Raw genomic sequence first — 27103 nt, forward strand, 5'->3', positions numbered from 1 at the left:
ATTCAGTGATCTTAGAATTTCCAAAGCGTTCACACGGTACATGATTTGAAGTCGAATTTCGTTGTCTGCCGCCATCTTGAAATCCAAGATGGCGGCTTTCGCTTAGCTTTAAAATGTTGTAGATGATTTAAAATCTCATGAAATCTGCACAGTGTGGGTATTGGGTGAAAAGGGCTGAACGAGTAGAAGTCGAATTTCGCTATTTTACGCTATCTTGAAATTCAAGATGGCAGCTTCCGCTGAAGTTTAAATGCTGTTAATCACTGAAAATGGCATGAAAGCCGCCTAATATGGATATTGGGTGAAAGGGCTTAACTAGAAGAAGTCGAATTTTACTTTCTGACGCCATCTTGAAATGCAAGATTGCGGCTTCGCTTAAGTTTAAAATTCTGTTTAACACTGAAAATCAAATGAAGACCCCACAATATTCTTATTGAGTGAAAGGTCTATAAAAGAATTTCAATTTCGGACGCCATCTTGAAATCCAATAGGGCGGTTTCGGCTTTGCTTTTCAAACCTGTATATTATTGATAATCGCTTGAAACCCCCATAATACGGGTGAAGGGGTTTCATTGGTTTCATTAGTTTCCAGCATTTTTAAGTTCAGTGAAGGCCGCCATGTTTGATTTCAAGAAAGCATCAGAAAGAGAAATTCGACTTCTTCAAGGTTATATCTTTCAACTTGTACCCATATTATGGGGATTTAAGCGATTATCAATAATATACAGGTTTGAAAAGAAAAACCAAAACCGCCATCTTGGATTCGACTTCTTCTTATAGCCCTTTTGCGGGGTTTCATCTGATTTTCAGTGATTTACAGCATTTTAAACTAATGCGGAAACCATCTTGGATTTCAAGATGGCGTCAAATAGCGAAATTCAACTTCTTCTAGTTTGTCCCTTTCACCCAATTTTCATATTATGAGGTTTTCTTACGATTTTCAGTGATTCATGGCATTTTTAAAGTTCATTGGAAACCGCCATCTTGGATTTCAAGATGGCGTCAGAAGCTTCGTTTTGGCCCAAAACTCATCCATGATTTTTTGCAGAATTTTTAAGTAACGTTTACATTAGTAAATTTGAACTTTTAGGTTTGTATGGGAAAATTGATTATTTTGTGCTGAAAAATCAACATCATTTTTGTTTCTTCTGTGGAACCGAGCCTGATTATGGTTTTTGTGCCGATTTATAAATTTCCTAAAGGAAATTTTCCGCTTAACAACTTAGTTGTAACTTAGTATTTTATTAGGCAAAAAAGCTTTTAGCTGTTTAACATGGGTATGTCTTTTCGCTTTGATAAACAATAAATTCAATTGACATCACTGCTGGGTGCCTAGTGAAGTATTCCATGACTACTTTTCTTGCAGTACTTCGCGAGGCTACAGCAGTGATGTCAATTGAATTTGTTGTTTATCAAAGCGAAAAGACATACCCCTGATAAACAGCTATAAACTTTTTTGCCTAATAAAATACTAAGTTACGCTCTTCAACAAAGTTGTTCAGCGGAAAATTTCCTTAAGGAAATTTATAAATTGGCACAAAACCATAATCAGTCTCGGTTCCACAGAAGAAACAAAAATGATGTTGATTTTTTAGTACAAAATAATCAATTTTCCCATACAAACCTAAAAGTTCAAATTTATTCATGTAAACGTTACTTAAAAATTCTGCAAAAAATCATGGATGAGTTTTGGACCAAAACGAAGCCTTTAAGACCCCAGGGTTTGAGAAATTAAAAAATGACCTCAAATCGACTCAGTCTAGTACATATCAAAACAAAATTGGCAAAAACATCTGATATTTTTGCTGTCGAGAAACGGAGTCTCTGTTTAATTTGTCGAAGTGATCTGACAAATTACTTTCAAAATCTTCGAAATAAAACTTTAAAATACCTGCGAATACTCAATACCAAAAAGTTGGATTCCACAAGAATTTATAAAATTTAAACAATTGCTAAACTTTCGAAATGCCACCAACAAATCCAGTGAGGGTTACACTTCGAAATGAAATATTTCAGAAACATGAATAAACTGCCTAAACTATGTCCCAGTTATTGTGAATGAGCCTTGTCCCGAGTGTTCAATTTGGGCAACCACCCAGGAGAGCGGAAACGATGTTTTGGCTCATGTTTGATATCCCATATTCCATTTCGAAGAATTTCCTGACATTGTCTATCAGTTGGCAGCAAACAATTATTTTTTGTCCTCAATTGTTATACACCACATATGCATTGCAACATATTTTACGAATGGTGCGGTTTCAATTTCTAAGTTTTTTGCTCATGGTTTTTCTTTGTTAAGCAAAAATCCTTTAAATACTTTCAATGTGATGAATTTATTAAATTTGAAAAGTAATATGGGAGGCTTTTCTAACAAAGCGTAATGAAACATTCAGGAGCTTAACTTTAGAATTGATAGCGACAATTAAAAACCTGAATCTAGCAGCTCTTAACAATACGGAAACTCTCAAAAATTCATTCATACGTTCCCCAGAGCAAAAAGTCCAAGACAGCACTAGAGAGCGCCAAAGTTGCTACTGTCCACAGCAAACAGAACTGGGCGTCCTTGAGTTGAACAGCTGGGCCCGGACCCGGCGGCTGACTGGTTGCAAATACATAGTGAACGTGTTTAAATTGTACCTACTATTTAAAGCTACCAAGCCGGGAGCCGCCAAAAAAAAATGGTTAGTAAAAAGTTAGTCTCCGCAAACGAATGGGGTGTTCTTAAATGAAAAGGGGCTTGTGAACGAAAAACTTTTTGGCTTGATTTTGGCTGGGAAGCACTTTTTGGCGCTTGTATTCCGTTTGGTAGATTTTGACCTCCCTGGCCTTCGGGAACTAAATCACTAACAGACTCACCCAGTTCGGTGGACTTGAGGGAAGGTGAGATTTATGAAACCGTTTGCGGTCCAATGGAATTTCGGTGAAAGGCAACGAGATGAAAAAAACACGTTCCTATTAAATTTACCTTCATAATGCGGGCTGCTACATTCGACATGGTCGTGAATTGTTTTCTAATTCTTTCATAAAATGGTCTTGTATTATTAACCATTTTTTCCAGGAGGCTGTGAAAGAATTTGTGAAGCGGTCTGTAATGTTTAACCGTATATTCCTAGTTCTGTAAAATAAATTTAAGCTTATACCAAACCGTTTCAGATTAAAGTCTCACGTTTTCTCATCATCAGCAATGTTGAATAATGTACGCAGAAAACAAAAATTTTCCCAAGAATTAAACAAAAAAAAACAATCTTTTCTGTACCTACATAGCCTACATAGCCAGTAACTAGCAATAATGAACTTTTAAGTGTTTTTGAAGGAAAAAAACGCCATTTGAAAATTTTAATAGGTACAAATTTCTATAATTTTCACAATTCGAAGATTTTTTTTACAATTTTTTTTATAAATATTATAAATATTGACAATTTTTAACATTTTAAGACAATTTCTGAAATTAGAAAAATTAAAATCGTTTGACTGGGAAAATAAGTGTATAAACCGAGAAGAAATTCAATATCTTCCGCCCTACATTAAACAAATCTGTGAAAATATGCTTTTCTTTAGTGAAAATGCTCGGAAAATCGATTGGACATATGACGCTGCACGAGCTTACGATCGGAGATATAGTGCCTTTTTAACCCCTAATTCCCCTATATTTTGTAAACAATCCAGAAAATCACTGTTTTGGACTAAAAAATTGAACAAAAATAGACTTATCTTGTGTTTATTTTTTCATAGAAATCAAATGAAGGCTGTTGCACGCATCGGAAAATGGAGTTTTACCCTCAATTCCCCTACAATTTTTCAATCAATTTGAGCATGTTCGGACTTGGAAATTTTAAATCAAATGAGACTTATCTTGTGTGATTTTTTTGAGGAGTCGAATGAAGGCTGTTTGAACCACCGCATGCATTGGAAAATGGAGTCATAGCCGTTTTTCCCTCAATTTCCCTACATTTTCCATACAGTTCAGAAAAACACGGTTGCTTGCGAAATGGGAAAACCGGAAATACCGGGAAAAACTTTAGAATTTCATCGCGTCATCAGGAAACCGGGAAAAAACCGAGAATTTCGGCACCTCACCGGGAAAATTGTCTTAAATTTTAAATCTAAGTTTAAGAGGAGTTTTTGACATTCTCGATATAGCTTTATGTCATAAACGCTTATTTTCGGAAGTTTGAATCGCTTTTTCAACTAATTGCGGAGCAATATGTAATATCTTATTTTTTCGCTCGCCGCAAGTGTGCTACACTTTCAAGCATAATTCAAATGTTATAAATTTAATAATGAAACGATTATCGATAAAACTAAACAAAAAACTAATTACAATCGAAGGTCAATAAATGAGAGTCCAAAGGACTAAACTTTTTTTCTCGCTTAAAGAGATTTCTAACTTTATCAGGTTCCATTTTATATTTAGAGGGTCAGCATCAATCAAATGCAGTAAAGTGATTTAGAAATGCTACTATTCAATGTGTATTCGATAAAAATCCACTGATTTATAAAAAAAAAGTTGATGCAGCAGTTCGAAGTATTCTCGAGTGAGTTTCAATATGGAACTGTGGATATCTGCTCTTTGGTAATTCAATATTATGTTGGTATCAAAACTTCAATACAAAACTGATATTTTATCTAATTTCATTGGTCTAATCTGGAAAACGACTCTCTTATATAGGTACACTCTCACTTATAGAGATTTTGTGCTTTGGTGTTTTCGATATCAAATGATTCAATATTCGATATACATATTTCATTAAATTATTTTATGGAAAGAGGAAATAACTTGGCATCATGAGACGTTCTTAAGCAGAATTACACCTTATTTCGTTTGAGTTGACCTTAGGAACGATGCATTATATCGCAAGTGTTTAGTTTTTAATTCTTCCTACGTCAAACTTTTGCTTAAAGTTTCCCACGCTGGAATATATGTCTAAGGTCTTTACCCTGATACAAACGAGTTCAGCCCTGTCTTTTTTCTAAAACATATCTTTGGATTTTAAAAAAAAAATATATATATATATATATATATATATATATATATATATATATATATATATATATATATATATATATATATATATATATATATATATATATATATATATATATATATATATATATATATATATATATATATATATATATATATATATATATATATATATATATATATATATATATATATATATATATATATATATATATATATATATATATATATATATATATATATATATATATATATATATATATATATATATATATATATAACTGCATTCAGAAAATAACCGAATATTTTCCTGCAATCTGATGATTTTAAGTCCTGTAAGACAAATCCCAATTCAAATTGACAAGCTGATTTAATCATGTTTCGATGTATTTTTTTTACATTTTTTTATACAAACCATACAATTTTTTTTCAAGAAATCTATAAAAATTCTAGAAAATTTCACAGTAGCTGAAAAGTATATACTACATTATAGTTTCATGATCAATTTCACCAGACTTATTTTTGCAAAATGTGAAAAAGTGGAGTAAAAGCTCCAATAGATGCCAATTTAGTAAGATTCATTTGAAAAAATAATCATGAAAACCTGTCAATTTGATAGGAAAAGACTACGTTTTAAAAGACGGCGCAGTATTTGTCATGATTTTTTTAAGAACTTTTTTTTAATTGAATTTTATTTCTAAATTCTGGCTTCTCGCTATTAAGCCTTTTCTTTTCCAAGTGGCTTTTTTAACCTTCCAAAGCCGTTCGCTAAATATCCGTTTCGGGGAAATATGAGTTGTAATTTGATTTCGTTCTCCTGGCTGTAAATGTTAACCGATTTTGATGATATTATATTCATTGTGTAGGTAATTTATTCTATTTACTCAACATTTTAAAATAAAGTCGATATGTATTACCAGGTTTTCAGAAACTGGTTCAGAAAGTTAAAAGTCCGAAAAATCAATTTTATTTTTAAAATACTCATAACTTCTGACAGCTTTTCTGTATTTAATTATTTCATTGATGTTTGAAATTGTCAAGAATCCATCTATCCGACAATGTATAGATATGTTGGGGTCCAATGAAAGTTTTTACCGCTATGACAGATCTTCCGGTAGAAAAAAGTCTTACTTTAAAAAAACGACATCCAGTTTTGGCTTTGCTTAGCTGTATTTCATTTCTTAATGAACCGATTTTAAAAACTCAAATTTTAGTTTTTTGGCGTTAATTTGATCATTATTTTCATAGAACATACTTCGTCTGTCAAAACTACCAGTTCATCAGTATATTGGAATGATGATAAAGATGTTTGAAATGTGCGCTTCGGGTCATATTGACCCGAACGGCTTTGGAGGGTTAACAAAATTGAGGCAATTTCCATTGATTTTTTTTTATTCACCATGATTTTATATTTAAAAACGAGTATAACAAAGAAATAAATCATCATTTCACCGGGGAAAAACCGTGATAAAACCGGGAAAAACTTTGGAATTTCGGATTGGATTGGAAGATTTTAGAGCAAATGAGACCTATCTGGTGCGGTTTTTGCCCAGGAATCGAAAAAAGCTATTTAAGTCAGCGCATGCATTGGAAAATGGAGTTATGGCTGTTACAACATCGATTCCCCTAAATTTTTACATATGTCAGAAAGCACGTTCTGACTAGAAAATTTCGAACCCAATGAGACCTATCTTGTGTAATTTTTCCCGAGGAAATAACTTCTGAAAACAGTAAATTCGGACTTAAAAGTTTTGAATCGAATGAGACCTATCTGCTGTGATTTTTTCGAGGAATCTTATGAAGGCTTTTTGAGCTACATCTTGCATTGGAAAATGGAGTTATGGACGTTTTCCTCTTCGTTCCACAGCATTTTTCAAATATTTCAGAAAAAACATTTTCGGACTTGTAAATATTTATCCAAATGTGACTTATCCTATGTGAGTTTTTTTTTTGAGAAATAGAATGAAGGCTATTTGAACCACCGCACACATCGTAAAATTGAGTTATGACTTTTTTGCCCTCAATCCCCCCTTCCTTTTTTTTAATATAGTTCATAAAAACATGTTCGGACTTGAAATTTTTAACCAAATGTGGCGTATCTTGTGTGTTTTTTTTCCGGAGGAATCGGATGAAGGCGTTTGAAAATGCAGTTATGGCCGTTTCAACCCTAAATCCCCCTATATGTTTTAAATATTCAAGCCATAACTCCATTTGTGCGGTAGCCCAAAAAGGCTTCATTCGATTTTTCGAAAAAAAAACACACAAGAAAGGTCTCATTCGGTTCGAAATTTCCAAGTCCGAACATGAATTTCTCTGAAATATTTGAAAACTGTAAAGGAATTGAGAGTAAAGCAGCCAAATAGCCTTCGCACCAAATTTCTCGAAATCACACCAAATCGTACTCATTTGTTCCAAAATTGTCCTTTGCGAACAAGTTTTTTATGAATTAATTTGAAAACGTTGGGAAGTTGAGCGTAAAATAGCCAGTTCTCGATGCTCAAACAGCTTTCTTTCGATTCCTTGGAAAAAACGTACGAGATAAGTACCATTTGATTTAGAATTTTCAAGTCAGAACTTGTTTTTTTCTAAATTAATTGAAAAAATGTAGGGGAATAGTGGATAAAGACAGCCATAACTCTATTTTCCAATGCGTGCGGTGGCTCAAATAGCCTTCATTCGATTTCTTAGAAAAAATCACATAACATAAATCCCATTTGGTTCCAATTTATCAAGTCCGAGCATGCTTTTCTTCAATATGTAAACAATTTAGGGGAATTAAGGTTTATAACTGTATTTGATGTTTACTCTTGGGCTCAAATTCGCGGACATCGAGATGATTTTTTTTATTAGACAATTGAACAACTTTGAAGCAATTATAATGCCGGAACAAAATTCAAATCCGTCTTTTGTCACTCTGAGTTGGAACTTGGCAAGGGGAGGGATAACAAAAAATAATGCAAAAAACCAATCAATTGGACGAAAGCTTGTATGCAACCAAATTGTATACTATATCATTGCACAAAACCTATAAACCAAGTAATTTTTTATCGAAAAATTCAATGAAATCAAGGATACAAAAGGTCATAAAACTCTTTCACAATTCGTTTTTTGCTCTTGAAATCTTTCGAATATTTGCTAGTTTTTTCGAAATTTCCATAAAATACTTCTAACTTTGTTTATTCCCCCCTTCGTGTTCTTAAGAAATTTCGAAGGAGGGAAAGCGGGGTGGGGGGGTGACAAATGAAGAAATTGATATTTGTTCCGGCCTAATTTTGAAAATTAGACATATTCAACCATTGAAAAACTTCGAAAAAATTTTTTTTTTTAATTTGAATGTTTGTACAGTTTTATGTCAATTTCAAAGATCTCAAAGTTGTAAAACTTTCGAAAATTAACTCCTTTTTTGAATAAAATTTCTTTTCTATTCGAGAGGTTTTCAAATTTTCGATCTGGATTAACGCCAATTTTCGATTTTATGTAATAAAGATTGTACGCAAGTTTATTGCATGCAAGTGTTTTGTTCAATTTGTTCCTACTTATAGAATTTTTTTTATTATCAACCGGATTTTAAATCGGAAAAATGATTAAATCTCAATCGGGAAAACCGGGAATTCGAAAATGGAAACTTGCTCATCATGTGCTTTGAAAAAGTACCTACTGCTAACCTAAGCTTGCCAGATTGCACAATTCTACCCGGACTTGCCCGGATATTTTGTACAAACTTCGAGAAAGGTTCGGTCTCGCCCTATTGCCCGGATTTTTTTTTTTTTAAAGGCCCGAACTTTTCCCGGATTTATTCAGTTTATTTGCATAAATATATAAAAAGCTCAAATTGAACGATGAACGATTAAAAAAGTGTTCCGAGTGTTTTTCTTTTTATGTTTGTTGTAAAATTCTTGGGCTTTACCCAAATTTGCCCGGAACCAGTCCGAAATTAGGATGTAAAATTTTAAAGCCAAAGACCCAGATTTTATCTAGATTTAGATAAAACAGCTCCCATTTGCCTGGCTCGTGAAAAATTCTTTGAAGTTTATGCGAACTATGTTAACTTAACTTCGAAATTCTGCAGAAAATCATGGAAGAAACTTTTAAGACATCAGGCCTTGATAAATCCTAAAGTGACACCAAAACGATAAAATCCAACATCCACATTTCTTCTATAATTTCGAAAAGACATCGAAATGCGTTGTGTTTTGGCTAGACATATTCGTTCGAAAAAATGTAACGCTTTGACTTTTCATAGCTATCTAGCTCTTAGTTTTTTTTCTTTAAGTTCCATGAAACAGAATTTAGATCAACGTAATCTTCAGTAGTTTCTTCAGTTTCTTCGAATGCTTCATATCAACGGATTTTGATAACACTTCGGGTGAGCTTCCAGTATCAGTAGGAGGTTTGAATCTGAAAAAAAGCAAGTGCATTGATAGCTTTTATTTTGCTTGAATTTAAGAATTAATACTTTCATGGCAATCGGGGCATTTGACATACGGAACTTCTCGAAAACATATGTGAACTATCATCGGCCTTTTCGATTCCACCAACCCCAACAGTTTGGTAACCAGATTTATGCATTCTTTAAGCTTTAAAAAAAAAAAGTTTCCTTGAAATCTTTGACAGTTTTGCGAAAGTTTTTTAAGCATAATTACAATTCTACCAGCTTTGACAATTTTTCGATTTTTCTCTATTTCTGTGGTAACTGATATTCAACCTAAGCATTGAACCTGAGAAATTGTTTTTCCATTATTCAAAAGAATAATTTTTTTTGTCTTTCTATCCATTGCGAAAAATTGTTAGCTAGATGGCAAAAATTGGTTAAACGTCTGGAAAAGGTCAGAACTTTGGTTGATTATATTTTTAAAATTAAATTAAAAAGTAAAAGTAAAAGTTCAGTTTATAAAAAATATTAATAACTCAGTTTGAAATATCGTAAAAAAGTGTACTTTTCATCACATGTATGAGAATTGTGAGCCTAACGCCTTGTTTTTAGAGCGTTTGTAGTTTTTTTTAAATATAGTTTGGAAAATTTAGTTCAATATTGATTGTAATCTTAAGTGCTATTTTTTGACTAAATTTACACGAGTTTTCCATGGTGTTGACTTCTTCACCATGTTTCTTAAGGTGTATTCCTATTATAGGTCAGTGTCTTTCAATATGTTTCAGTTCGAGTGATTTTGGTAAATTTCGGTATTTTTCTTGGTTCAGCCGATAAACTGTATAAGAAGTAAAGTAATTAGACCACATATTGGGCAATGTAATGCAAAGGCAAATGCAGAGATTTCTCAGTCAATAAAATGAGCCAGAAATAATATATTATTTTAATTGTCCCAGTAAATCTTTTCATTGATTGTGTCCAATGTAAAAAATGGAAACTGGAAAGCCTTATGCCATCTCGTTTTGAATTCGGTAAAAGTTACACCGCTCTCCAAAAGCCATATATTTTTTCTCACTGTTTGTTTAGAAAGAGCTCATATAAACATTGTAATCTATATATATAAAAATTTATGTTTGTCTGTCTGTATGTTCCCTTTAGACTCGGAAACTATTGAACCAACATTGCAAAAATTGGTATATAAAGGTTTTTGGGGCCGGGGATGGTTCCTAAAATACTTTCAAAAGGCTCCGACTAAAAGAAAGGGAGACTCCCATACAAAAATGAAACTTGGTGTGTAGCCGTTTTTAAGACTGGAAATGTTTTTCAAAATACTATAAAACCCCTTCGAATCCATAATGGTGGGGGGACTTCTTTAAAAATTAACAAAAATTTTAAACAATTCGGAAAATTTTCGTAAACTACTGAACTGATCAACGTGAAATTTTATTTGAAGCCATTTTCAAGACCGGGAATGGTTTCTATAATACTTTGAAACACTCCCAAATTCGAAATTGGGGAGTTCCCATACAAAAATTAACTAAAATTGGACACAATTCGAATAATTTTCGTTAACTACTGAATCGATCAACGTGAAATTTGGTATGTAGCCATTTTCGAGGTTATGAATTGTCTCTATAACACTTTTAGTCCCCCCCGAATCCTTAAAAAAGGGGATCCCATATAAAATTACCAGGAATCCAACTATTCCAACACTTTTTCACGTGTATTGCTTAAATCAAAGTCTTATAAACAAGTCAATATTGTTTCCACAATTCTAGCCAGTATAGTTACTTAACAACGTTAAATAACCTATGTCCACTTTCTTTCGTCATCGTGAATAGTACTTAGTTTTTAATATTATACAAGCTGTTTCAAAGCATCAACAATCGACTAACAACAATCGATTGTGTTTAAGAAGTGATAAAAGTATCCAATTATGTAAAATAAATTATATAACTAGAGGCAATTCTTTGAAAATGTTAAAAGTTAATTGAAACTGTCGCGACACAATTACTTGCTGTATCGAAAATACCCTGGCCATATTGACATAGCTCCTGGAATTGCTTTTTTTACTTGGAATTCAACCATTTTCCTGTTAAGCCCCAAAAACCAACTATCCCATTATTCCCATTATTGACAAAAAATTCATTCTTTTCTCTTTCCTTTTTCGTTCCAACAGATTAACCAACACCACCGGCCTCTCCCTCCCCTCCGAGTAGAGTAGAAAGGAACTGCTCAAAATTTCATACTGACATCAAAGCTCTCGCCACCACCCGGATGGATCACTCGGAACATCACGACTACGGCCACGGGGCCATGAATCATTCCATCAGCGGCAGCGGGGGCGGAATGGAGATGCATGGGCACCATCAGGGAGGCCATCACGGCTCGATGGATCACAGCTCGCAGGATCACACGATGATGGATCACGGATCGCACAACGGCCACGGAGCCCACGGAACCGGAGGAATGGAAGGGATGGTCCATCACATGATGTCGATGGCGGTAAGTTTAATTAGTTTCCGATATGAGGGGAGAGAGATTGCTGCTGCTGACCGGTGTGTCAACTAGCATGAATATGTGCAATTCTCGGTTAATTTGTGTATGCGGAAGTTGAATAATTCGAATTGATTTTAGGATGAATCTAGAATACGCTAGTCTGTGTCCGGTGCGATGATGAAGATATTGTTTCATATTTTCCATTAAAGAAAAAAATTGTTTACTCCATAGCGCCAGAATGTTCTTTATTGAGAGTTTACTGTTGTCCGGTATTATTGAATATGTTTCCAAATTATTCCTTTATTTATTTGCCGTGTATTCGGTTCCGAAATTGCAACCTTCGGCACTTAATTTAAATTTCTGATATCAACCAACATAAATGCATCGAAAAAAGGGCATCTGACTGCTGAAAGCATTCGTTCAACAGATACACACTACATATAAGACAGTCATAGTAATATCAAAGTCATGTGCTGATAAAATATTTCTAACAACCACAAAGCCAGTGTGACACAGTAGTTGAACAAGCTCTCGAAACTCAGTAGGTCTCTAAATCTTATGCCTATCACGTTCAACCGACCGCATCGAGAGCAGCACACTGCTTTTGGCTATGCAAATAAATCTTTGGGAGCTTTTACGACCGATTCTCACGCTCTAGTTTGTTTTTTTAGTCTCTTGCCAAAGTGTTCCAGGAAATTCTGAAAGCTCCCCGAAAATATGTAACTTTTTATTCAATTTCCTTCCGCTGCAGCTGGGTCTGCAATCGATTTCACAATGAATAAAATAAAAATCACTGGTTATAAAGTAATTTTCTACTTTTTGAAATTTGGCTTTCTACTGTTTGAAAGAAAGTATAGGAGAAATTAAGCGACCCAGAAACTTTGATGTCCTTTTTTTGCTTGAGCTCTGATTTCTACAACTTTGAAATGCTGAATTACACTTCACCATGAAAAATAAATAATAAATAATAACCCGTTACAGTCCCTAGATTGTCAATTTGACACTTTTGACTAAAAATAATTTATCTCTCTTGTTTCTCAACCGATTTTCACAAAATGTATAGTTTTGCATACCTCGTGATGTAACTCAAATATGTTTCTCAGACAATATTATGCTACAACAATTCCGTTTTCCATTATTCAAAGTCTATTTAAAAAATCCAAAAAACATGCTTCGGAAAAAGACAGGGCACTCTCTAGAGTTCCTGAGGGGACTCTCTGGAGTTCCTGAGGGGACTCTCTGGAGTTCCTGAGGGGACTCTCTAGAGTTCCTGAGGGGACTCTCTAGAGTTCCTGAGGGGACTCTCTAGAGTTCCTGAGGGGACTCTCTAGAGTTCCTGAGGGGACTCTCTGGAGTTCCTGAGGGGACTCTCTGGAGTTCCTGAGGGGACTCTCTGGAGTTCCTGAGGGGACTCTCTGGAGTTCCTGAGGGGACTCTCTGGAGTTCCTGAGGGGACTCTCTGGAGTTCCTGAGGGGATTCTCTGGAGTTCCTGAGGGGACTCTCTGGAGTTCCTGAGGGGACTCTCTGGAGTTCCTGAGGGGACTCTCTGGAGTTCCTGAGGGGACTCTCTGGAGTTCCTGAGGGGACTCTCTGGAGTTCCTGAGGGGACTCTCTAGAGTTCCTGAGGGGACTCTCTGGAGTTCCTGAGGGGACTCTCTGGAGCTCCTGAGGGGACTCTCTGGAGTTCCTGAGGGGACTCTCTGGAGTTCCTGAGGGGACTCTCTGGAGTTCCTGAGGGGACTCTCTGGAGTTCCTGAGGGGACTCTCTGGAGTTCCTGAGGGGACTCTCTGGAGTTCCTGAGGGGACTCTCTGGAGTTCCTGAGGGGACTCTCTGGAGTTCCTGAGGGGACTCTCTGGAGTTCCTGAGGGGACTCTCTGGAGTTCCTGAGGGGACTCTCTGGAGTTCCTGAGGGGACTCTCTAGAGTTCCTGAGGGGACTCTCTGGAGTTCCTGAGGGGACTCTCTGGAGCTCCTGAGGGGACTCTCTGGAGTTCCTGAGGGGACTCTCTGGAGTTCCTGAGGGGACTCTCTGGAGTTCCTGAGGGGACTCTCTGGAGTTCCTGAGGGGACTCTCTGGAGTTCCTGAGGGGACTCTCTGGAGTTCCTGAGGGGACTCTCTAGAGTTCCTGAGGGGACTCTCTGGAGTTCCTGAGGGGACTCTCTGGAGCTCCTGAGGGGACTCTCTGGAGTTCCTGAGGGGATTCTCTGGAGTTCCTGAGGAGACTCTCTGGAGTTCCTGAGGGGACTCTCTGGAGTTCCTGAGGGGACTCTCTGGAGTTCCTGAGGGGACTCTCTGGAGTTCCTGAGGGGACTCTCTGGAGTTCCTGAGGGGACTCTCTGGAGTTCCTGAGGGGACTCTCTGGAGTTCCTGAGGGGACTCTCTGGAGTTCCTGAGGGGACTCTCTGGAGTTCCTGAGGGGACTCTCTGGAGTTCCTGAGGGGACTCTCTGGAGTTCCTGAGGGGACTCTCTGGAGTTCCTGAGGGGACTCTCTGGAGTTCCTGAGGGGACTCTCTGGAGTTCCTGAGGGGACTCTCTGGAGTTCCTGAGGGGACTCTCTAGAGTTCCTGAGGGGACTCTCTAGAGTTCCTGAGGGGACTCTCTAGAGTTCCTGAGGGGACTCTCTGGAGTTCCTGAGGGGACTCTCTGGAGTTCCTGAGGGGACTCTCTGGAGTTCCTGAGGGGACTCTCTGGAGTTCCTGAGGGGACTCTCTGGAGTTCCTGAGGGGACTCTCTGGAGTTCCTGAGGGGAGTCTCTGGAGTTCCTGAGGGGACTCTCTGGAGTTCCTGAGGGGACTCTCTGGAGTTCCTGAGGGGACTCTCTGGAGTTCCTGAGGGGACTCTCTGGAGTTCCTGAGGGGACTCTCTGGAGTTCCTGAGGGGACTCTCTGGAGTTCCTGAGGGGACTCTCTGGAGTTCCTGAGGGGACTCTCTGGAGTTCCTGAGGGGACTCTCTGGAGTTCCTGAGGGGACTCTGGAGTTCCTGAGGGGACTCTCTGGAGTTCCTGAGGGGACTCTCTGGAGTTCCTGAGCTGAGCTGAGGGATCAGCTAGTAAAGGGCGAACATGAAATTTCTGCGACACCTTAAATGTCATGCTAATTTTCTTATAATGTTTAGAATCAAACCAAAATTTCAGGGTAGTTTTATACATACATTTACTTCAAAAATCAAAAGAAAAATTAGTTGATGGAGCCTTGAGTGCAAAATTGAACGGATTTTCGCTTGATGTCCTCCATCAAAGTCTTTATAGTGTCATCCGGTACCAGTTTTTCAGTTTTTTTTTTCATTTTCTTAACATGTTCTTCTCGTCTTTGAATGTCTTCTTGCTCTTCCGAAGTTCCCGCTATATTATTGCCCAGTACTGCTCCAAGAACGAAAAAAGGCGCTTCTCGAGGCACTTAGATTTGTAGATCTCGCCATATACTGTGCCCTTTGACACGAAAGGCTCACTCCTCAGTCCGCAAAACAAATGGCCCGCCAAACAAGATATTTGGAGGCGAACTTCGACATTTTCTTCTTCTTAAATTTGTCGTCCACATCGAACTTGCTCTTGCCAGTGAAAAACTCTGACTTCGAAATTTGCTTTCAATCAGCTTTTTTATACTTTTCGTCGTCCATCACACAGCACCCATATTTTGCCAGCATCTTCTCGTAGAGCTTCCGTGCCCGAGTTTTAGCCGTCGATTGTTGCCACTCATGTATGTATGTAGTTCAGCTCTCTTTTTTGCATTCTGGACGTAGCTCTGTGACATACCGATCTTTTTAGCCAAATCACGGCTTGAGACGTTGGGATTTGTTTCAATCATCCGCTTCACCTTTCCCTCCGTCTTTTTGTTCTCCGGTCCCGATTTTCTTCCAGCTCCTTTGCCGTGGTTCAACGTCAACGTCGTCAACTGCTGCTGGAATCGCTTCAACACTCTGGAGACGGTTGAATGGCGAATGTTCAATATTTTTCCCAACTCCCGGTGCGACAGGTCAGAAAATTCTAGGTGTTTGGCAAGAATTTGTTTTCTCGACTTGCGTTGGCTCACCTCCATTTTCGTTGAATCGAAAAACACGACTTCGAGTTTGACAGCATGTAAACAATACACATCAATGAAAAAGTGTGCAAAATTTGGTTGATTTTTACCCAATGGTAAAAAAGTTAAGCCCTGTTGTATGTGTCGCAATAATTTCGTGTTCGCCCTTTATTACCTTTTTGTAAAATAACAATATATCAGATCAATGTGATTTTGCAGACGTTTTTGTCCGAATGTAGCTGGTGTAGATTTGGGTACATTTAGTTTTCAAATGATTTTACACCAAGAAAAACACCAATATCCGGTGAACAGTATACAACCGGCCAGGTTATTTCGAAATATGTCCTTCGAATAGAATGTCTTTTACAGTGACGAAGTTTCGTTACGCTAAATTCGAAGGATTCAAGGATCAAATTTTCCATTCATATTTAAAAGTTTCCAAGTTTGTTTTTTTTTGTATTTCAATAAAATCTTTAAACTCCTTGGGAATGGTCCAATTTCATGATGATCGGAAATTGTGTAATTGAAATTCGATAGGAAGTTCAATAGACAAAAACGTCAAAAATTGATTTGAAGGAAGAAATTTTAAAACTAAATTGTTCTAACTTTCCAGTTCCACGGAGGCTGCAACGAAACGATCCTGTTCGATCAGTGGAAAATCGACAGCGTGCCGGGACTGCTCTGGTCCATGCTGCTCATCTTCATCATGGCGGCCCTGTACGAGGGTCTCAAATACTACCGGGAACATCTGTTCTGGAAAACGTACAACACCCTGCAGTATCGGCCTGTAACGGTCACCGAGAAGAGTAGTCCCCGCAATGGCGCCGTGGCCAACAACAATGCCAGCAGTCCAACCGGGGCCAATGGCGGTGCCGGCGGAGACGATGGGTCCCGAGTTGTCCAGTGAGTATTGCCTAAATCCTTAAAAAAAAGGACAAATGTTATCCCAAATTACCCGTTATATGGGATTATTCATGATGAGATTTTTGAAAGCTTGTGTAAAATGTCAGCCTAGAAAAATCCATAACCTGGCATCCGGTGAATGTTCCCATTCATTTCGAAATAGTTGTGAATATTGTGCGGTTTGCGTCAACGAAATTGTTCAACAGCCCAACAAGCGACCACTACTAGTCGAGTCGAGGGGAAGTTGCCAGAAAAGATTCTTTCACGCAAAAAACACGAGTAGGCATCCCTACCTACCTCAACATTCATTTTCCATTCAACAATTTTCATCTATTTTATCGCCTTTCTTCCATTCATCGCATCACCTCGTCCGGGAATGCCGCTCTGTGTCACTCCACGTGTCCACGATTCTTGGCCTGCTTCCGTTTTTGCTTGCATCATCGTCGTCCCGTACATCGTCCTGCCATCATCGTCGGGATGTCTCTCGCCATCCACACACCTCGATGGACAAATGCTTCCGATTCAATCCGCGTGCAGCATGGTCGGCGAAGTCATCCATAAACAACCGTAAGTATCAGAAAAAATTTCACTTTCATTCACGCGAAATTATTCGTGCTCATTCGGGCGGTAGAATTTGATTAAACTTCATGGAATCATTCATCACGATTTGTAAATAGATATCGCTCTTCGTTTCATTGGAAATTTTAAAACAATTTGTTTACCTGGGTTATTGGAAAGATTTTCTGTTTTCAAACTACAATTTGAAAAATGTGGTATCAAAACCCGAAGCTCTTTTAATTCCGGTTCTTAAAAATGATTCCTATCAAGTGAACGAAAATATTTTAAAAGTTTTATTAAAACTATTAACAACAACACAAACATGCATTCGAGCTAAACTTCCGCTTTCTCTCTGGTGCGAATTAATTAGCACCGGTATTCTACAGTCTCCAAAACGCTTCTCTAAGCATATTTTTGCCAGCATATGAAAATTCGCCAAGCCAAAACCAGACAGGAGAAAGTTTCTTAATTCGATGCCACGGGGGATATAAATTTTGTGCTAAACATGTTTGTTCTTATACAGCTTCCCTAGTGCGAAGACCACCCCCCAAAGTCTGTATGTACCTACATTATCAAAGGCCAAGGATAAGCCACTGATGCAGTGCTGGGTGTCAAACGACGATCTTACGGGAACAACAATACAAATTCCCGTAGCTAGCTTACCCCAATTCCCAAGTATTATTTGCCTGAATTATCAGCTAGCTTGCTATATAAGGCTGAGAGAAAAATTCTACGAATGTACATTTAATCCTTCCGGTTGATTGCAACCTCCGGCCGAGTTCGTAGAAAGTGTTATCGTTAAGCTGCAGCACCTTAAGGTAATCCCACCAGGAAATTATTTTGATCTGGTTTTTCGCTCATTGGCGGAAATTGGGCAGAACTTCCTATTAGAATGTTTTTATTTCGCCTTTCTTACAGAAAGGTATAGTTATCGGTCGATTTGTGAGATAATTAATTATGGCTCTCAGATATACCTTCATAGGTACCTATCGAATCAGCTCTGACGATGTCTGTGTATTTGTGTGTATTAGTGTGAATTTTTGTACACAATTAAAATGAATTTTATCTTCAAAAAAAGGAATTTTTTCCTCTTCAATCTATAAAAGAAAGAAAATAAAACAAAAAAGTTGAAAAACACTCCAAAAACGTGTCCATTTGGCTTGCTAGCAATATCCGGCAATAATCAAGATGATCAAACGCATGACGTCATATTTTTCAAAACGTCATAGAAACCACTGCCAAATATCCCTTAGAGTTTTGTTTTTTTTTTGTGTTCCAGTCCAGCATTTGGCCGAACAAAAATCGAAATATTTCAGGATTGTAACCCCGAAATATAGAAATGAAAATTGGATTGCACCAAGGGGTACAACCCCGAAGTTGAATGTGTCAATCATAGGGACTAGACTTTCACATCGTATATTTTGATAGCGATTGTAATTGTAAGTCCCATCCTTCACCCAACGCTAGCACAGATTGCTCTGAGAAAGGGAAAACGACACGGTTTTTTCATTCCCAGATCTTACGTTGGGCGATGAAAAAATCTCCAAAATCAATAAAAAATGACAAATTTGGAGAAATTGGCTAAATTGACCAATGAAATTATTGAAAAAATAGACCAAACCTTCAGAAAGGACAAAATTGACACAAATGATAGGGGAGATGAGGGCATAACGAGCACCTGAGGCATAATGAGAAGTCCATTTTTCTACATAAGTACGTATTTTCTTAAACAAATTTTCATGAGGACTTGTTTCGTACTACCTATAGTATTAATTTTTCACCAAAAAAAAAATATCCTTTTCATATTTACAGAAATATTAAATAATAACCAGCTAGGTTCTCAAGTGACGAAAATATTATAATTTTTGAGCACCACCAAATAAGCTTTTATGACCTTTAAATCATCTTGATCTGAAATGTACGCATTGCAACATGATCTACACATTGTTTCTAAATTTTCAGCATCATAAAATTTTTGATTTTTCACTTTAATCAATTGTAAAACGCGTTTTTACTTTAATTTGTTCACTAGAGGCGAACAGAGCACTTTCAATGAAGGCATATTGAGCATTTTCTGCCGGAGAATCTAGCAGCGAATTCAACTCGATGAAGTCAACTGAATAATAGAGCTACAGCTTAACTTGTATCGTCTGACGATTTGGCCTATTGGTTAGATGTCGGAGAGGTAATCAGTAGACTCGAGTTCGATTCCTGTTCGAGGGGATTTTTTTTGCACATACCATTCATGATTGATTATTTTTATTGTTACATTACACGGCTAATAGCATCAAAGCATCATCCGTCAAACAAAACACCAGAAACATAATGTATGAACATGTGTTAATTCTTTGAATTCTACAAACAGACCTAGATTATTTTGTTTTTGCTTTGTTTGATGAATCTACGCCTCACCGTTTAGTGCAATCATGATCATAAATGATAAATGAAGAAAAAAAAAATCACCTCCACCAGGAATCGAACTCGAGCCTACTGATTATCTCTCCGACATCTAACCAATAGGCCAAATCGTCAGACGATACAAGTTGAGCTGTAGCTCTATTACTCAATTGACTTCATCGAGTCGAATTCGCTGCTAGATTCCCGGCAGAAAATGCTCATTATGCCTTCATTTATGGTGCTCATACTGCCTCGGGGGGTTTCTCATTATGCCTCTACAGTGACTGGTTTTCAGCTTTCGGCAATTTTTTTTAAAATGCATCTTTAAACGTTTTTATCTACTTTTTCAAGTTTCATCCAATTAGACAATAGACTATTTGAGTGTCGGAACACGAAACAATGATCTAATTCACATATTACAGCTGTTCTCTATGGTTAAATAAGCATTTTCCTTAAGGTGCCCATTATGCCCTCATCTCCCCTATATTGAAAAAAAAATGCCAAAAATGATCAAATTTACTAATTTAACAAAATTAATTTATTTATTTGGTGTTCCGTCTCACGATATAACCTGTTGAACGACACTCTTCCAAAAAACAAACAAAATCTAAAACATTTTCAAAAAATTGACAAATTTAACAAAAATGACATAATTGGTCAATTTGACAAAAATAACTAAATTGATTGAGAAAATTGTCAAAAATTTCAAAAATGATGAAATTGACAAAAATTAACAAAATGTCAAAAAAGACAAAAATAACAAAAAAAAAATGATTAAAATAAAAAAAAAATACAAAATTTACAAAAAAGGGCTAAATTTACAAAAATGACAAAAATAAAAAAAAACAATGAAAAAAGGAAAAATGTGACACAATTGACAAATTTCACAAAATTGACGAAAACTACAAAAATGACAAAATTAACAAAAATAATAAAAGTGACAAAATTGACAAAAGAGACAATAATGACAAATATGAAAAAAATTATAAAATAGACTAATAGATTGACTAAAAATTGATAAAAATTACCAAAATGACAAAATTGACGACAATGAAAAAATAAACAAAAATGAAAAAAGACTTATTTGATAAAAATTCCAAAATTGACGAAAATGACAAAAATACAACGACAAAAAAAGAAAAAAATAGACAAAATTTATAAAAAAAGAAAAAAACAAATCAAAATTGGCGACAAAAATGACAAAAAAGACAAATTTAACAAAAATGACAAAATTGACGACAATGAAAAAAAAATTCAAAAATGACATAACACAAAAACGACAAAAATTTAAAAAAGAGACTAAATTGACAAAAACAATAAAAGTGACTGGGGCTTTTGATATAGGTCAGTTGGCAAGTCAGTTGCTTCCTGAGCCGATGTCCGTGAATTCGAGCCAAGAGTAAACATCGAAAACAGTTGTACCAAAAAGTTTTTCAATAACTTTCCGCCAACTGATAAAGTCGCGAATGCCTCAAAGATGGTAAAACGACTATAATTGAAACAAAAAAAAAAAATAAAAATTAGTAAATTGACGACAATGTGACAAAATAACTGTTGAATTCAATGATTTAGCAACAGGGAATTGGTTTGGAAATGAGATACCATTTATTCATTTCTGTTCGTCAAGTCCTTACAAGCTAACTTAGACCTATAGCCATAACAATCTTGTCGCTTAACCTAGGTGATTCCCAACTCTGAATCATTCCTTAAATACTATCGTATTCTGGGCTAACCACCCAGAATAAACTGCCAACACTTCTAGGTAACTCATAACCACTAGCTGTGTTGGCTAAGTTTAGCGTGCATGATGACAACATTTATATTGTTGTCATCATCATTGACCATCATTAACTGTCAAACGCTATTGTTCTCAATATGCGACTTGACTAAAGAGAACAAAACCAAAACAATCGGTTTTGGTTCGAATGTGGTCGCGAGGAAACGGGTCCGGGAGTTTCTCCGGAAGAAAATGTAAGTATCAACACCTCCCCTCAGTTCGCAAATTGAGAGTGCTGAACAGCTTCTCATGCCTCGCCCTCTGTAACGCCTTCGTGAACGCATCAGCTGGCTGATCCTCAGTTGAGATATGTCGCAAAGAAAGCTGGCCGCTTCTTATGATCTCTCTGATGAACGCGTACTTGACATCCAAGTGTTTCATCCGCTGATGGGTCCTCGCCTCCTGCAGGTACTGGATGCACGGGATGTTGTCCTCCATCAATGTGAAAGGAGTGCTAACCACACCCAATTCATCCAAGAAGTTTGTTAGCCACAAACCTTCCTTCACCGCGTGGCACAGCGCTCCAATCTCAGCTTTCGTCGATGAGAGACTGACCGTCTGCTGACGTTTCGTTGACCACGAAATCAAATTCCCGAAGATCATGTATGCATAGCCCGATGCAGATTTTCGATCATCGGAATCGTTAGCGAAATCTGCGTCTGCATACCCGATGAGTATTTCCGGTTTCGCGTTTCTGCGGTATACCAACGCCGTATCGGTCGTACCTCGAAGGTATCGCAGAACACGCTTCAGGCCTTGCCAGTGCCTATCCGCCGGGCTGGCCTGGTATTTGCTCAGTGCGCTAACCGCTGCACAGATATCTGGCCTCGAAGATGTCGCCAGATATTGGAGACAACCGATCAATTCCTTGAATGGCTGCTCGGTGATGACCTCACCATCGTCCAGCTTCGTCCACCGAACGTTGGTGTCAAGCGGTGTGCCTACGGGTTTACAATCGGCCATACCAAATCGCTGCAAAACCTTCTCGACGTATCCTGATTGCGAAATCTCGATGATGCTCTTACTGAAATCTCGCTTGATGGTCATTCCCAAGAAAGTCTTGACCTCCAGCAGATCCTTCATTTGGAATAACTTTCCAAGCTCGGTTTTTATCCAGATAACCTTTGATAAATCTTTGCCGGCAATCAGGATGTCGTCCACGTACAGGATGAGAATGAGTCCTTGCTTGCAGGATTGGTAAACGCACGAAACCAAGTTTTCGTATCTCATCGTCGAATCGCTGATTCCAAGCACGACCCGCTTGTTTCAAGCCGTACAGGCTTTTCTGCAGCCGAACCACCTTCGATTTGCCGATGTCGTCATTTGGCAACTGCATAAAGATAACCTCTTCTAAATTTCCGTTAAGAATTGCAGTTTTGACGTCCATCTGATGAACGACTATGTGGAGTTCGTTTGCCAACGCCAAGACTGTGCGAACACTTTCCATCTTGGTCACCGGAGCGAAGGTTTCCCAGTAGTCCAGTCCTGGTCTCTGAGAACACCCTTTTGCAACCAATCGTGCCTTGTAGCGACCGTCATTCTTTATGGTGAACACCCACTTCGATAGAATGGGTTTTCTATGACCTGTGGGTAAGCTGACCGCTTCCCAAGTCTTGTTTTCTGCTAAGGCAGCCATCTCCTCGTCAATGGCGATCTTCCAGGATTCCCAGTCGTCTCGGCGCTTCAATTCGTAGATGTTTTGAGGTAGCTCCTCATCAATAACAGCGGCTACGTTGGCCACGAGCCGTTGAGTAACTCCTCGAGTTCGCTGACTTCGTCTCAGTGCCGGTTCCGGATCGACGGAATTGTGTACATCATCGTCGTCCTCATCGTCTGGGAATTCTGCACTGCTTTCATAGTTGCTTTCGCCGGGTTCATCCTCAATCGCACTGTTGTTCACAGTTTGAATGGGATTAACAGGCACATCGGCTAACCGCTCGGATGTGGGTTCGGGTGATGATACTTCGGCTAACCGCTCGACAGTGTTTTGTTGTTCTGGTACATTGGCTAACCGCTCGAATGTTGATTCTGGTTCTGTTGAAATCTTGGGCTTCTCGATGGACGAGGAAAGTGGATCTACGCGGTTTTGTTCAGGCTCCATTATGCTGGTTTCATTGAAGACTACGTTTCGATGGATTTCAATGGATCGACTCGACCCGTTCTGAAGCTGGATCGAGCTTTTGCCGCTTTTCCTTCGGAATCTTTGCGTACGAAAATCCGAAGATTATTCAGCCTGGGTTTTCGATCAAACCACATTTCATAAGGAGTCTTGTTCACAACCTTTTGTTTTTTATGATTCATTTTGTTAAAGCCAAAGTCAGACAAATATTTCAGCCGAAGACTGCAACACGATTGGACTTGAAACAAAAAAGTTATTGCGGTTCAAAGTCCGCAAATTTTGTCTAACACCAAATGAGTACTTTTTACGCACTGCGTTGTGTAAAAATTACTATTATGGTAAAGTAAACATAACTTCTTCAATTTTCAACCGATTTTGATAAATAACTACTTGAAATCTTTGTTTTGAATTGACATTTAAGGTCAATAGAAAACCAGATTTTTTTAAATGTTACCATCGAGTCTAAAACTCTCGCTGAAACAACGTTTCCTCCTAATGAATGCGTTTTTATATAATTTTTACTATTACGGATATCAACAATACTGTTGATAATACGCAAACATGAAGTTCAAATGATCGAATATTTATTCACCTTTAATATGGAAAATAGAGATTTCGAATTACTGTTATTCAGTCCGAGATATTTTAATTTAAGTAAAAGTATTTTTTTTTTCAAATTTTCATAATTGGAGCATAACTTAAAAACAGTTCTAATGAGAATTTTTTGAATTTCATTTTCGGATTCAGCGCCCGCTTTCGATTAAAAATATATGTCGGTCAAAAAAGTTCACGACTTTTTTTCAAATTTTGTAAACTAGTGTTTGGGCCCAACGTTACCGAAACGTATTTTACTCCGGCGATTGTAATTTTACCCAATTACGTTTTCAATATAAACTATTTCTCTACTTCAGAGGTCAATCCGGATGAACGTCAAATTATCTGAAACACATGGTTGGGCATCTGTTTTTAAATTGTATTCTTAATTCTTATTTTCAAGTTACCATAAGCTGTAACTTCAAAAAGGATTCATTGAGATTATACTTGATTCTAAAAAAATAATAGAAACATGACCATACAGGATATTCCAGGATCCAGTAATTTAAGAATCACCAATAAGTTGCAATCAAGTTAGGATGAATATGAAAATTATGATAATTTTCAAATTCTTTTATCTTATATACAATTTTAAATGATAAATTCAAATAATTTTGGATTTACTGCGTAAGAAATTCGTTAATCATAATTTGATGATTCAGAACTAAGAAACCTTTCATTTGTTTATGATGTTGTATAATATGTATCCACATATAATTAACAAACTGTAAGAAAGGCTTCAATCCTTTGTCAAGTGTATTAAATCGGGGTTTTTAATTGTAATTCCAAATTTAAATGTAATGCAAATAAAGAAAACACATTTTGTCTATATAACATAAAAAACCATATCAGCAAGCACGGCCATAGAATCATCTCTTTCAAAATTTAAACTAAATCTCTCTCAGCCTGATGCCCAAAACCAATTAATCCGATTCCACCCGGTTTTCTTCCCAAGCAGACCGACGATGCTGTCGGCGATGCACCTGTTCCAGACGTTCCTGCACATCCTCCAGGTGACGCTGAGCTTCCTGCTGATGTTGATCTTCATGACCTACAACACGTGGCTGTGCGTGGCCGTCGTTCTGGGCGCTGCCCTCGGCTATTTCCTGTTCGGCTGGAAGAAATCCGTGGTCGTCGACGTAACGGAACACTGCCACTAGTGGTCCGCCGATCAGCAGCCGGCCCTGAGGCAAAAAACGCTGGTCATTCGCCGTTGGAGCAATCGGCGTTTTTGAAGCTCAGCCGAAGGAAACACACAAACGGTGGCGATGCTCTCATCATCAAAGCAATGGAGAACGAATGGCAAAGTGTACGAATGGAAACTCAAAATAGGAATATTTTTTTACATTTTAGAGTATATTACATAGTAGGGTATATATAAATTATAAAAAACAAAAACTGTGAATATTGCCTAAAAGACTATATAACTCGTAACCGCCTGCACTAGAAAAAAGATAGTGTTGGCGATAAAAGGTGGTTAGGGTTTTAAATTTGGTTTTTGTTTACCCGTTTTGTTCTCTTTTTAACCTGTATTAGATTAGTTATCCCGTTTATGATTCTCAACGAAAAAAAAATGTAAAAAAATTGTTAACTGTATTAAGAGTCGGGCAAGCAAGCAAGTGAGGCTCTGCCGCCAAACACATTTTGTAGCCAGTACAACAGAAACGAATACTATACATATATTCAGATGTGTAATAAAACAATATAGCAAAGTAAATTGTGCTAAACAGGTATTTAACAGGAATCGAAAGTCCAACGTGCTTAGTGCAAATAAGTGAGAAAGCAAAAACAAAAAATTGCACGTTAAACAAACACAGAAAACGAAAACACAGACGGTTAATCAAACACAAACTACAACTGCAGTAAGGCATTTGATAATACATACTACCTAGTAAGTATGTCATTTTTATTTACCTTTTTAAAACGATAACGGACCGATCCGTTTTCCGAACTGTATATCTATCTATCATCCTACCCAAACAACACGGTTAACATTTGAGGATTTGAGGTGCAAAACTCGCGACGTTGTAAATACTGCATAAAATGAGAAACCATGCAACCAGTGGTAAAAGTTTTTAACTGTGTCAAAAATGTGGTTTTGTTAGCTTTGAAAATTGTTTGAATTCAAATCGATATTATACGTTGAATTTTATCGAAAATCATAACCGAAACCAATAATCAATTGTTCTTCCTAAAGGTGTTCATAATAAAAATCCATATAAAAAATGTAGAATACCATTTGAAACATTTTTCCTTCTTACTTTGATGTTACTTTCATTGATGCACTTTTCGAGGTATAATTTGAAACATGCCAAGCAACCCTGAGTGCCAATATTTGAGAAAAAAATTAAAAACAGTACCAGACAAGCAATTTGAAAATGTAAAGAATTTATAGAATCGAAATCGACAAAAAGCACAGAATAAATAGAAAGGTTGGCAGTTCTGTATCAAAATTTGGAAAATAAGCCTTATCGATTAAGGAAAACCATTTTTACTAGATTTTCGTTTTCATTTGAATAGTTTTTTTTATGTTTACAATAACTATAGCATGACTCAAAAAATTTATAACAAGTTCAAAAGCAAACAAAACCGAAAATATCAAGTCAATGCGAAGTGATCACCTTCACAAATGAATTAATATTGAGAACAACAAAAATGCCCATTGGTTGCATGGTAGCAATAGATCTTTGTTGAAGCACACAAGATACACATACACAACTGAGCTTTGCAAAACCGAGAAAAACAAACAAACAACCTACATATACCGAATTAGTTTTGTGAATAGTTTAGGACTAAACACTGCATCATAAACACTACAACCCCAAAAATAGCAACAACAAAAAAACAACATATTTTTCAAAATACAACCAGTTTGAACCGAA

At 37.1% G+C, this 27103-nt stretch overlaps 1 protein-coding gene across 8 annotated transcripts in view; it reads left to right on the top strand.

Moving 5' to 3' along the window:
- LOC129751792 (high affinity copper uptake protein 1) overlaps nt 1-27103 on the top strand; it is a 77714-nt gene extending 50611 nt beyond the window's left edge. For 6 of the 8 annotated variants that reach the window (XM_055747514.1, XM_055747512.1, XM_055747513.1 and 3 more), the window contains exons 3-6: nt 11533-11858; nt 16487-16776; nt 17314-17343; nt 25177-27103. In XM_055747514.1, the coding sequence (XP_055603489.1) occupies nt 11631-11858; nt 16487-16776; nt 17314-17343; nt 25177-25381 (753 nt within the window). In that variant the 5' untranslated portion in view covers nt 11533-11630 and the 3' untranslated portion in view covers nt 25382-27103. The remainder of the gene's footprint in view (nt 1-11532; nt 11859-16486; nt 16777-17313; nt 17344-25176) is intronic. The other 2 variants (XM_055747519.1, XM_055747520.1) reach the window with 2 other exon arrangements.

The sequence above is a fragment of the Uranotaenia lowii genome, chromosome 3 (assembly GCF_029784155.1).
Source record: "Uranotaenia lowii strain MFRU-FL chromosome 3, ASM2978415v1, whole genome shotgun sequence".
In the NCBI taxonomy this organism is placed as follows: domain Eukaryota; kingdom Metazoa; phylum Arthropoda; class Insecta; order Diptera; family Culicidae; genus Uranotaenia; species Uranotaenia lowii.